This window comes from Anguilla anguilla, chromosome 1 (assembly GCF_013347855.1).
Source record: "Anguilla anguilla isolate fAngAng1 chromosome 1, fAngAng1.pri, whole genome shotgun sequence".
NCBI classification, from domain to species: domain Eukaryota; kingdom Metazoa; phylum Chordata; class Actinopteri; order Anguilliformes; family Anguillidae; genus Anguilla; species Anguilla anguilla.
This window is the reverse complement of record NC_049201.1, coordinates 2,573,227-2,586,122: the sequence shown is the minus strand read 5'-3', so window position 1 is coordinate 2,586,122 and position 12,896 is coordinate 2,573,227. Positions and strand designations below refer to the sequence as shown.

Below are 12,896 nucleotides of genomic sequence, written 5' to 3'. Positions count from 1 at the left end.
TTCAGATTGAAATATGTGCAATGCTTCTGTTGTAGCACTTGATCAGATCGCACTTCTTGCTGCACGCAATAGGGCTAATAAAACTGAGGTCGGATGTGGCCCACTGCTGATTCTGCAGGCTTCAGGAAGTGGAGGTGCCCTGTTCGCCTGTTCAGCGCTGCCGTTGCAACAAGCTAACTTTCACAGCTTAGTTTCGCCATCGCATCTCATCAGTTACGCTGCACCCAAAGCTCACACAGGGCTAAGAGTGCTCCTGTGCGTTAGAACACCAAGCACCTTAGTACAAAGAATTAGGCTACTTCAGAAGAACACTATTAGGCTATTTCAGAAGTGGTTAGAACTGTACCTAATATACAGATTCTTCACAGACATACAATTCTTTGCTGTAACTTGCTGTAAAAGCACAGTATATCTCTTTTACAAATTCAGTTTAAAAACAAAAATTTTTTAAAAGAAATAACACATTTTTCATTGATGTACAGTAATACTCAGACAGAACAGACATCGCATGTTTTGAATCCCACCACTGCTGAGAAGTGGGGGGAAAAAAAATTCTCCTACCTTCTCACATGGAAAACGATGTTGTCAAAAGCTTCGGCAGCTTTGCAAATGTCCCTGTAAATGCCCTCTGTGCTAACGTGCAGCAGAACAAACGCTGTCTGCTAAAGTTGTGCCTTGAAAAGGAAGAAATAAATGTCGCGAATGGCGAGCTCGGGAAGAGAGAAGCCTTTACTTACCAACCGCATCTGTCGCTCTGACCTCCTTCAGATCGGAATCAACAGGAAGTTGAGACACACGTCAAAGCCGTCGAAGCCACACAGCATCTGTCACGGGTGCATACTGTTTCTTTTCTCACACTCACACACACACACACACAATTTAATAACCAGAACAAGTCATTCAGATCATTCTAGCGTGTCACCTCGCACGTTGCAATGAACAGCATAAAAGTGTTCCTTTGTCTGATAGTCGTGAGAACAGTATTTATATTATGTCTGAATTTGTATTTTGTATTTGTTGTTTTTAATGTACCTGCCCAGGGACTACAGTTGAAAATTAGCCATGCTGGCTAAACTGGCACATTTACAGAAATGTTTATTAATGAGCACTGTCCCTGTAAAAATAAACGGAATAAAGTAAAGTAAACAGGATGGCAGTGAAAGCAGGTTATTTAACCCATCTAAGCTGGTCATTTCAGCAGCTGCCGAGCATCCAGCCGTGTCCGACCCTGAGCTCGAAACACCTGGAGATCTCTGCCTGTACTACATCTCCCAGCAAGCTGTTCCTCATCCCAATGACTGTACCAAAAAAACAAAAAACCTCAAGCTATCAGTGGAAAATTTACCTCCTAACTAATTTTCGTCATTGTTCCTCCTCCCAAAAATTAGCTGACTGAACTATTAGTATCTTTAGTCTACTTTGTTATCTAGGGCTGCGATTAATGGATACTGTTATAAGAAACTAAAATGTGTGTGTGTGTGTGGGGGGGGGGGAGGGGGGGTGTTAGTGCAGTAGTGAGAAAGGAGTGATGTGTTGATCAAACGCATGAGATCATCAAAGAGCATGCACTCCAAATTGCATCATTAAAGCACAGCGAATCCTGTGAACGGGTTCTGAGAATCATGATGCTTGCACGTCTGTCCCGGCCTCAGGCACAGATCGTCGAGTCATGCGTTTCCCCAACCCGTGACCGCCAATCCATTTAACAGCAAGATAGTTCCCTTTAGGCAGTTCAAAAAAATTGATTTCAGTTTTAGTGTATGTTTGTGATTGGCCCAGACTGTTTTGCAAGATATTTTAGATATTTCCAGAAGTTTCCAAAAGCCTGCTGGCGTTATAAAGGCCGGTGTAGGGCCATTCACAGGTTCAAGGTTTAGCAGAATAAAACACACATCACATGAAAGTCCAAAGCAGCCTGTATAGCAAACTGCCACTTTAAGGCATCTTCTAGAACATCAGTAATGTGAAAATGATAGCACTGTCCTTAAATTCATCTCAGCATTACATCTGTAAAAAGATATACCCTAAACTACGTGCAAGTATGACAACAAATCACTAATGAACTCCAGTGACATTTCTCACAACACTCCAGACCAGGGGTCAGAACTAAAGTCCCAGGGGGCCGCAGTGTCTGTGGGGTTTTTGTGGTTTCTGTTCAATCAGCTGCCAATTAAGGCCTTGAGAACAAGGCGTGTGGATTTCTAAGCCAATCAGTGACTTAAATGAACCACTTGTGCCGAAAACAATGTGAAAACCTGCAGACCCTGCGGCCTTCCAGGACTGGAGTTAAACCTGCAGACACAGCGCCCCCTCCAGGACTGGAGTTAAACCTGCAGACGCTGCGGCCCTCCAGGACTGGAGTTAAACCTGCAGACCCTGCGGCCCTCCAGGACTGGAGTTAAACCTGCAGACCCTGCGGCCCTCCAGGACTGGAGTTAAACCTGCAGACACTGCGGCCCTCCAGGACTGGAGTTAAACCTGCAGACCCTGCGGCCCTCCAGGACTGGAGTTAAACCTGCAGACGCTGCGGCCCTCCAGGACTGAAGTTAAACCTGCAGACCCTGCGGCCCTCCGGGACTGGAGTTAAACCTGCAGACACTGCGGCCCTCCAGGACTGGAGTTAAACCTGCAGACACTGCGGCCCTCCAGGACTGGAGTTAAACCTGCCTGTTACTCAAATCATGGTCTTCAAGGGCAGAGAACCGCTGGTTTTGCACCCTCCCTTTACCTGGGAGAAAAGAAAACCAGGATTTGAGGGCCAGATTTCAGTATCAATGCTCTAGACTCAAAGAAAAACCAGAGAATGGCGTTTTAAGTTTTTTACATTTTTATTCTTTATTATTAATGTCATGTACAATAGATTTGTATAATGTGTGAATGTGTCCATGGGATGATGTGCATGGTCACCCTGGACAGGCCAAATAATTACGTGCCAATGGCTGCCTTGTTAAAAAAACAAGACCGATACTTGCTCTGCTCCTGCAAAAAATCTTAGCCGGGGAAAAAAAGGCCTAATGTGTCATTTATCCTGTCAGAAGAACATCATGAACAGCTCAGGCAGTGCATTTTTCAGATTCCCAATGGTGCTGTGGTGACCAGGCATGACTAATCGATTCAGATTCCCGGGGCATCCATCCCTATGCTGCTGTCCCCTGGACATCGGTGGAAGCCTTATCGGCTGCTTCTGCCTTGGCTCCGCCGGCGGCCTCCGCCATCATGCGTCTGTGCTCCTTGCGCCTTTTCTGAAGCTCGTTGAAAACCTGGCGGGAGAAAGAGGCTCCTTAGGACAGCCGTTCCCAAAGCCGCCAAAGTCAACCAACCACTATACGAGCCAACCAGCCACTATACGAGCCAACCAGCCACTTAACGAGCGAACCAGCCACTTAACAAGCCAACGAGCCACTTAACGAGCCAACCAGCCACTTAACAAGCTAACCAGCCACTTAACGAGCCAACCAGCCACTTAACGAGCCAACCAGCCACTTAACAAGCCAACGAGCCACTTAACGAGCCAACCAGCCACTTAACGAGCTAACGAGCCACCTTCGCAACCAATTCCCAAGAAACAAGGTGAGACAAGTCATCTCTAATAAACAGCTTTAATAAAACCAGCAGACCCTGTGGCTCTCTGGGACCAAGGTTTGGGACCACAGCAGACCCTGTGGCTCAACAGGACCACAGTTGAGGACCCCAGGTCGAAAGATCCCCTTCACCAGTCAACAGGGTTGACCCCCAAATCAGATGGTAAGCATGTTTCACAGGTCAAAGTCATAGGGCTGGTAATCTGTGGCTGAGTGGCACAGGGGGGATTCTGAGGTGGGTGGGAGCGGGAAGGTTCGGGGAGGGGAGGTTGTGGCGGCCCGTACCCGGATGCAGAGGGCCTTCTTGGCGAGCCAGCGGTGGGTGACGCGTCTGTAGTACTCCGGGGGGAAGGCGTAGGAGATCCCGAGCTGCGCGCAGACGCTCTCGAACACGTCGTACCGCGTGCTCCGCAGGGCCTTCAGCATCTTCTTCCTGCGGTCCACGCTCATCAGCATCCGCCGCTTGTTGGCCTTGTCCTGCCGCAAAAAAAACCCGCCAGAGGGTGCTCACGCGTTACATTACATTCATTTAGCGGACGCCCTAATCCACAGTGATTTACCTCGCGGGAGAAACAGATGGAAATTCACTCATGCAATTTAGCTTAAGTGCCTCCCCTGGGAGTCAAGCACGCAACCCCTTAGGAGCACAGTCCTCTAACCACTACGCTACACTTTTACATTTAAATCACCGAGCAAGTGACACAACTAATGTTTTTTTTCATTTTCTTGGATGTATAATCCATTTATACAATAGAGAATCAGGTCTTTTCTCAAGGGTAAAGTGGCAGTGTCATTCATACCTGGGATTCGCACCCGCAACCCCGATAGCTGCCAAAACCGTCCCTGAACCGTTATGTCACTCTGCCATCACTCTGACACATCAAACACGACAATTTAAGAATTCAAACGAAAACCTCCAGGAAAAAATTATACAAGCGGACTTGGCAGCATGACAATTCCTAGCCAAGCCCACTAGTACATAAGCCATTCCGGATTTTCCATGGATTAGCTTTTCACGCATGTTTAAAGCTTATTTAATGAGATACTGAGCTCAACAATTGGACTCAAAATCCCTACATTACTTGTCATGTTAACAGCAGGCTAACAGTTGCCAAGCTCCTTCAGAATCTGTGACACCTAGTCCTAACATCTAGAACATTTCAGGGATAATGTGACCCTGAAAAGTCACTGAATGGGTAGCATTACTGGGAAGGAAACTACTTCAGATGAATTAGCACAGGGCTCCCGTCCGTTTGCTGATGTATCTGAAATGGAGTCACCTTGTGACACAGTCATGAGTAACGCACAGTTCGCCCTGTTCACAAAGCTAGCACGAGCACGAGCACAAGCTGCTTTTTTTTTTGGACAGGACTCAATGTGAAAGAGAGACTGGCTGTGGTTTTCACCTCAGTCCTCACCTTCGGGTGCTGCTGCAAGTGCTCCTGATAGTTTCGGATTCTAGCTGTCAGAACGGCCACTGAAAGAAAGCAGACGCACATCGCATTACCGTACGTTACATTATGTTCTGTTAGCTCTTCCCCAACATAAATGGACTGCATTTATATAGCGCTTTTATCCAAAGCGCTTTACAATTGATGCCTCTCATTCGCCAGAGCAGTTAGGGGTTAGGTGTCTTGCTCACGGACACTTCAACACGCCCAGGGCGGGGTTTGAACCGGCAACCCTCCGACTGCCAGACAATCGGTCTTACCTCCTGAGCTATGTCGCCCCCATACAGTGCAGGAGAAACACAACTGCATTCACCCGATTCAATACGAGGAATAGCACCAGACCTGGCTACCAACACCCCCAGCTCAGCAACGACACTGAAGCACTAACGCAAGTGCTTTTGGAAGATGGAGCATCACAAAAGATGCAACATCGCCAACAGCAAGCTAACTACGCTAACTAAGCATCAAAACACAAATACGAAATACACGCAGACTAAATCTATAATAAGCCCAAAGACACTAAGCATAAAACTGTAAAAAAATACCTATAATCATGCAAATACAAGGGTACAAAAGGAGAGAGTATTATGGGGTGGGGATGGGAAGGGAACCAAGGTGCAGTCTGAAGAGGTGGGTCTTCAGCCCGCCACTAGGAGGCGGTACAGCTATCGGCTACAGGCCGACTGGCGGCTGGCGTCTCTTCCTCGCAATGCGGCGCTTCCTCGTTTACTCTCCGCTGGGGAATGGGAACGTACCCTTCACCGCGAGCGAGCTGCTGTCGTTCTCGTGCAGACGGACTTTAGCCACCAGCTGCTCCTCCTTCAGACGCAGTTTCTCCTTCTGCGGAGAGAACGGAAAAATTGCTTGTCTGGACACACATTCGCACACAATGGCCGTTTCAGCCCCAAACAAAGGAGACAAAGCATATTCACAGGTGCGTTCAGGCTGTGGAAGTTAACAGAATCAGTAGCAGAAAGAACGGGGAGGGAAGTGGGGAGGGAAGACTACTGAGTAACTACAGGACTTACATGGCTCGCCAGGTCCAAGGTTAAAAGCCTTCTGACCACATCATCCGTCCTGCAAACAGGATTCAATGTAAACTGAAGTGAGCAAACGACGTGTGGCAGAGGAGTTGAAGACATTCTGGGCTGATATTGCAGTTCAGCCCGACAGTAGCTGTAATGGAACTTGGGCAAAATGACTCAACATATAAGCAGATAGACTCTGGGTGAGCTTGTTGGCACGGCTCGGTGAGAATGGCTCACATTTCAATGGAACCGTTTATTATTTTGGGGGAGTGATGCTGCTGGCGTAAGTCATTATTTCACAATAAGGACGTTAATCCTTTGAGATGCTAGGTTGTACCCTCAAGCCTCTCTCTCACAATATTCAGCTGTCTCAAGAAATACGCAAGTCATTACCTCCAGATAAGGATATTATCACCCAACAAATATACTACGCTATAGAGATATGCAATCATCTCAACATTATCTTTTCCCCCTCAGGGTAAACACTTGTTCTTCCATTTTCCCCACCATACTGGGGGCGAGAGATGAGAAGTGAACGAGCGAAGGGACGGTCTGCGCAGTCTGTGCAGCCGGACATACATCTGCGCCTGAGGGACTGCAGCGTACTCCTTCTTCAGCATGGCTGCAGGCAGGTCGTCCAGCTGACTCTGACGAGCATCTTGAAATAAAATAAAGAAAATCAACATAATAAAATCCCTGATTGTCTGTGAGCCTCCAAAACCCACAGTCTTCAGTTTGCATCACACAACTTTTTTTATTTTCTAATATAATTTTATTATTGTTTTTTCAACAAACTCTCAATTTATGCAATTCGGGCTGAGTGACCTTAAACTGAGTGACGCTGAAATCCGACAGCAGGATCTAAAGAGTATGTATTTAGGAAACCGGAATTCTGGGATTTTGGCATGGTAACCATCAGGAAGGACACACCTTTCTTTCCAGCTTCTGCATAGCTCCTCACTGGCTGGACAGACAAGCTCCGCCCACCTGCTGGAGGAAGGGAAACATGAGAGAGTAAAGAAGCCAGGGACAGGTATGGAGTCCAGACCAGGCCAGGGCCCCAGCATCTCCCCCAGGACGGGACAGCTTCGGTCAGCTGGGAGAAAAGCATCTTATCGCACACCAGCGACCCCTGCTGGTCAGCCGGACACCTGCACGTCCGTCTGTTGAGCCACACAGGAAATGCCGCTCGCCAAAATGTACACATGAAGAATCCAGTCACTCAATTCCAGTAAACGGGTGCAGTGAAGCCCTCCTTCAGGACTGGACTAGACCGGATAATACTGACCTCGAAATAAGTGTGACTATTTTCCCTATTTTCCTTAAATAATTCAAAGAAGGGAAAAAAAAAAAATCATTTTTTGGATCATTTGTGCCACTACATTAGCGTCTATACTAGCGCTCGGTGATGAGATGGCAATGGCATGCTGATAGGGTGTGTACTCTCCCATTAAATATGAGGGAAAGCAGAACAGAACACTACCCCAGTGCTTCTGTAGGGTGCGTTCGTCTACTGGTACCAGTCACGATGGAAGTGATAATTGGTCAAAAGGCATTGTACAACACAAGTTTATAGTTTGTTTTTGTATTTTTTTCCCCATATTTCATTATAATTTCACGATTATGTTCCAGCTCCTGCCTTCCTCAAGGTTGTGAATGACACAAAACTCATCAGTTGCATACACAGTAGTGACAAACCTAACAATAATTGTTAAAACTACACATTTTCCTTCACTGATGAAAACACTGAAACCCTGACTCTCATGTAACCCTAATTCACACTTTTCAAAATACAACTGACAAACAGCACCCTGGTATTTGAGGTGGAAGATCAAATAAAGAAGAATGGAAAATGACTCTAAATTTGTGTGTGGGTCTCTTCTGGCCCACAGGAAACAGAAAGAGCAAACCTAAATAAACAGGCTCATTCAGGCTGTGGGGGGGGGGGGGGGGGGGGGGGGGGGGGGGGTTGAGCTAGCCGGCTGTGGGGGGTGAGCTAGCCGGCTGAGGAGGGGTGAGCTAGTTGGCTGTGGGAAGGTGAGCTAGCCGGCTGTGGGGGTGTGAGCTAGCCGGCTGTGGGGGGGTGAGCTAGCGGGCTGTGGGGGGGTGAGCTAGCCGGCTGTGGGGGGGTGAGCTAGCCGGCTGTGGGGGGGTGAGCTAGCCGGCCGTGGGGGGGTGAGCTAGCAGGCCGTGGGGGGGTGAGCTAGCCGGTGTGGGGAGGTGAGCTAGCCGGCTGAGGAGGGGTGAGCTAGTTGGCTGTGGGAAGGTGAGCTAGCCGGCTGTGGGGGTGTGAGCTAGCCGGCTGTGGGGGGGTGAGCTAGCCGGCTGTGGGGGGGTGAGCTAGCCGGCTGTGGGGGGGTGAGCTAGCCGGCTGTGGGGGGGTGAGCTAGCCGGCCGTGGGGGGGTGAGCTAGCAGGCCGTGGGGGGGTGAGCTAGCCGGTGTGGGGAGGTGAGCTAGCCGGCTGTGGGGGGGTGAGCTAGCCGGCTGTGGGGGGTGAGCTAGCCGGCTGTGGGGGGGGTGAGCTAGCCGGCTGTGGGGAGGTGAGCTAGCCGGCTGTGGGGGGGGTGAGCTAGCCGGCTGTGGGGGGTGAGCTAGCCGGCTGTGGGGGGGTGAGCTAGCCGGCTGTGGGGGGGTGAGCTAGCCGGCTGTGGGGGGTGAGCTAGCCGGCTGTTGGGGGGGGTGAGCTAGCCGGCTGTGGGGGGTGAGCTAGCCGGCTGTTGGGGGGGGTGAGCTAGCCGGCTGTGGGGGGGTGAGCTAGCCGGCTGTGGGGGGGTGAGCTAGCCGGCTGTGGAGGGGTGAGCTAGCCGGCCGTGTGGGGGTGAGCTAGCCGGGTGTGGAGGGGTGAGCTAGCCGGCTGTGGAGGGGTGAGCTAGCCGGCCGTGTGGAGGGGTGAGCTAGCCGGCTGTGGGCTTTGAGCTCTGCTTCGCTGCGGTGAGAAATAGCAGCAGCTGACGTTAGCGCTGAGGTGAGGAGGCGGGGGAAACGACGCGTTCCCCACATCCTCTCGCAGGAGCGCACTCAAAACGATCTCCTTCCCACCACACTCTACCTCCGTCGCTCTTTTCCATTCACAAAGCATGCCATTCTTTTCTTTTTTGTTCCTTTTTTTTTTGTGTTTTGGCTGAAATGTTCCATTGCAACACACATCCTTCTGTCAAAAAAAAAAGGCCATTTCCTCCCAAAATGAGTTTGTGACAGACGTGTTGCCACACCGCTGGTGATGATTCACAGCCGACTCAATATGAATCTGCAGCCATAACCACGAAGGGAATTAAAAATACCAGCAATTCATATTTGAATAGCTTCTGAGTTTTATGACTGTCGTACATCATAAGCACTTCGAGAAGAAATATACTGAAAGGCAACAAGGGCCACCAGAATGTGAAAGATCCTTCTGACTTTCAAATGCACAGCCAGCCACATGACAGCTAAGCAACTCTGCAACATAGCCTATACCAGGGCTGGCTGACGCTGCTCCTGGAGATCTACCGTCCTGTAGGGTTTCACTCCAACCCTAACAAAGCACACCTCACTCAATGGCTAGAGCAGGGCTGCCCAACCCTGTTTCCGAAGATCTACCATGCTGAAGGTTTTCACTCCAACCCTAACAAAACACACCTCACTCAACAGCTAGAGATCTCGTTGAGCTGCTAATTAGTAGAATCAGGTGTTGCAAATTAGCGCACTCAAAACGAGCAAAGACACCAAAGACATAATGTACAAGTGCACAACATGAGTGTCGCACTCCCAGCTGTCACGGTTGCCCACCCCTGTCTTCCTGTGGTTTAGTCTTCCTGAAGCATCTCTGTTAAAAAAAACTGCCACTCTGCTAACACCATTAAAATGTGAGTGTGAGAATACAAGCAGCAACAGTTTCAAAATGTTTGTGCAATTTAAACACAAAAACGTTTGACACTCAACTACACTGTTTTTTTTTAATTTACCCAAAGCGTTTGACACCGTGTACCACGCAATTATGATGAACAGGCTCCACATCATTGGACAAAGCAGTAGGCTGGTTTGAAAACTATGTCAGACAGGACAGCGTTCTTCCTGATGGTCAGAAATCATCCTCATTTTCATTTTCCGAGGAGTTCCCCAAGGATCTAGTCTTGGTCCAGTCTTTTTACTGTTTATATAAATCACATTGATTCAATTGTTCAAAAATAAAATAAAATAAAATAAAAAATTTAAGTTTAAGGTTAAATTGGGTTTTTAATTTAGAAATAAGTCGTGTTTTAATTTTGTCACAAGAAAAAGACAGGTTGTAACTGCATGTAATCCCTGTGATTGACTATGGTGATATTCTTCAAATGCATGCCTCTGCTAACACTCTTCAGACTACAGACACAGTCTACCAAGGAGCTTTAAGTTTTACTTTAAATGCTAAATCCCTCACACGTCTCTGTCATCTGTATGAAAGGGCAGGCATGACCTTTTTACAAGACCACAAGTGGTTTCACTGGCTCATTTCTATTTACAAAGGCAACATAGGGTAACTGCCTGGACATTTGAATTGCCTTTAATTGAAAGACGTGTTCTTATAACCTGCACTCTCAGAACTGGCCACTTTGCTCTGTCCCCTCGCCCTTCCACAGAATTTTGGAAGAGTTACGTGTATATGAATCTACACAGAAGCACTTAGTGAGGACATCGAAATTATACACTTGCATGCGCTTACATTTATGAATATTGTCAAGCGAGGAAATACATTAATAATGTGTGGAAAATCTGGCCAGGTCACACAGTACAGGCAGAGATTCTCTGCGAGTTCACGTCCAGGCTTGATGCAGTGCTCGATACTCTCTAGTCCAGTGGTCTCCAACCCTGGTCCTGGACAGCTACAGGGTCTGCTGGTTTTTGTTTTCCCCTTAAAATCAGCACCCAATTGAGACCCAAGACACCAGGTGAGTTAACTGTGTAATCAACTGCTCTAATTGATTCATGAAGTGCAGAGTCACTATAAAAACCAGCAGACCCTGTAGCTCTCCATGACCAGGGTTGGAGACCACTGCTGTAGGCTGTAGGTAACTGGCCACCTTAAATGGACTGAATATATTCCTGTGTTCTAGATGGGTTGAATGGCCTGTTCTCCTCTTTATGTATTCTTATGTTCTTACACTACATGGCCAAAAGGATGTGGACGCCTGACATCCAACATCTCATCCAAAAATTATGGGCACTGATGTGGAGTTGGTCCACCCTTTGCTGCTATAACAACCTCCACTCTTCTGGGAAGGCTTTAAGTTAGATATTGGAGCATTGCTGCAGGGATTTGCTTCCATTCAGCCAGAAGAGCATTAGTGAGGTTGTGCACAGATTGAGCAATTAGGCCCTGATTAAAATCATTTCTATATGGACCTCGCTGCGTGCCCAGGGGTACTGTTATGCTGAAAAAGGAAAGAGTCTTGCCCAAACTGTTTGGGAAACACCTATAATTTGTCTAGAATTTGAATGTATTTAGATTTACTTTCACTGGAGCTAAAGAGCCTAGCTCAAACCATGAAAAACAGCCCCAGTCCAAGGGGTGTACAGATACTTTTGGTCATATAGTGTATGTTCTAGATGGGCTGAATGGCCTGTTCTCCTCATTATGTATTCTAATGTTCTTACACTACATGGCTGAGATGAAACGTGTTTCCCTCATTATGTATTCTAATGTCCTTATGTTCTAGATGGGCTGAATGCTCCATTCTCCTCATTGTGTATTCCTATGTTCTTATGTTCTAGATGGGCTGAATGAACAGTTTTTTGCTACCAGAACTGTTCTACCAATCCCATCTCCAGGATACTGTTAGAATTTGAGTTGCGGGGACTCGACAGAGAAAACGGAGAGAATCCTAAAAGAATAACGTTACACTTGATTACTTGTGAGAGAATTTCAGTGCGATATAATCTTTAATATAGTGTTAAAGTATGTGAGAGATCCGGCTATCGTGACAGGCTAATATGGATACTTATCTATGAATCGGTGTAGTGATTGTTAATAATGAAACGTGGCTCTGAAAAAATTCGACTTATGTTTTCAAACAAATTTGCACAGTCGTGTTACAAGCTCGCAAGCATTAGCCATCATTACCTAGCTAGCTATTAGCTACTAACGCCAGCCAGTCAGCTAACCAGCTAACATGATATGAAGGACAAGGACGTTGCCCGATTTTCGTTAACCGGAAATACTTCGTATTCTGAACAAGTTAGACTCACCTTTCAGCTCTTCAGCGTTTGAAGCCCACCTGTCACTGATATTAGTTGATAAAGGTCGCACAGCGGGACGAACATGTTTTGACACAAGTGCCGAACAGGTTTGCTTCCCACCCGACACCACGCAGCTCTCACGCGCAGCAAAAGACGCGGATTTCAGAGCGCATCTTACAAACATCCTGATACAAAGCCTATATTGTGCGAATACTATTATCTATTTTGTTGGCTATCTTATTTTAATTCGCAGATACGTGTGTGTGATTTCAAGAATGTCATGTCTCTTTCTCACAAGGGGCTCGCCATTTTTACTAGACATTACTAGCAGGAACAGACAGGCGTGTGTCACGGTCTCAAGGAATATGAATCAATTCCAGATCTGCTCTCTGTCTGTAGGTAGCTGGCGGACAGAAGTGACAGCCTCAATCATACCAATGATGTTTATGTGTTGTAATTATAATCTGAAGAAGTAATTCACCGAATGGAAGGAAATGTCAGAAGGTCTTCTGCATGTCCAGATAGGCGATTGCTGAACCGTGTTCTCGTTCGAAGTAAATCCAGAAACTCTAGGCATAGTAGCCTACCAATAGGATACAAAAGCACATTTTTTTCAGCAGCGTATGTTCATAATACGTAT

The 12,896-nt window shown here is 47.4% G+C and overlaps 1 protein-coding gene across 5 annotated transcripts; it reads right to left on the bottom strand.

Moving 5' to 3' along the window:
• Positions 1-2,813: 2,813 nt before the first annotated feature.
• On the bottom strand, positions 2,814-12,606 carry mrps15 (mitochondrial ribosomal protein S15). Of its 5 annotated transcripts, none has more exons than XM_035384693.1 (8): positions 12,266-12,606; positions 6,991-7,047; positions 6,640-6,718; positions 6,061-6,109; positions 5,788-5,872; positions 4,988-5,058; positions 3,867-4,058; positions 2,814-3,260 (listed from the first exon to the last, which is right to left on the bottom strand). In XM_035384693.1, exons 1-8 carry the CDS (start codon positions 12,438-12,440, stop codon positions 3,138-3,140), a joined length of 831 nt encoding a protein of 276 aa, XP_035240584.1. In that variant the 5' UTR covers positions 12,441-12,606; the 3' UTR covers positions 2,814-3,137. The 5 variants fall into 5 exon arrangements, with proteins under 5 accessions (XP_035240584.1, XP_035240507.1, XP_035240668.1 ...); XM_035384616.1 differs by having other exon boundaries at positions 6,991-7,050; positions 12,266-12,604; XM_035384777.1 differs by having other exon boundaries at positions 5,000-5,058; positions 6,991-7,050; positions 12,266-12,602.
• Positions 12,607-12,896: the final 290 nt, after the last annotated feature.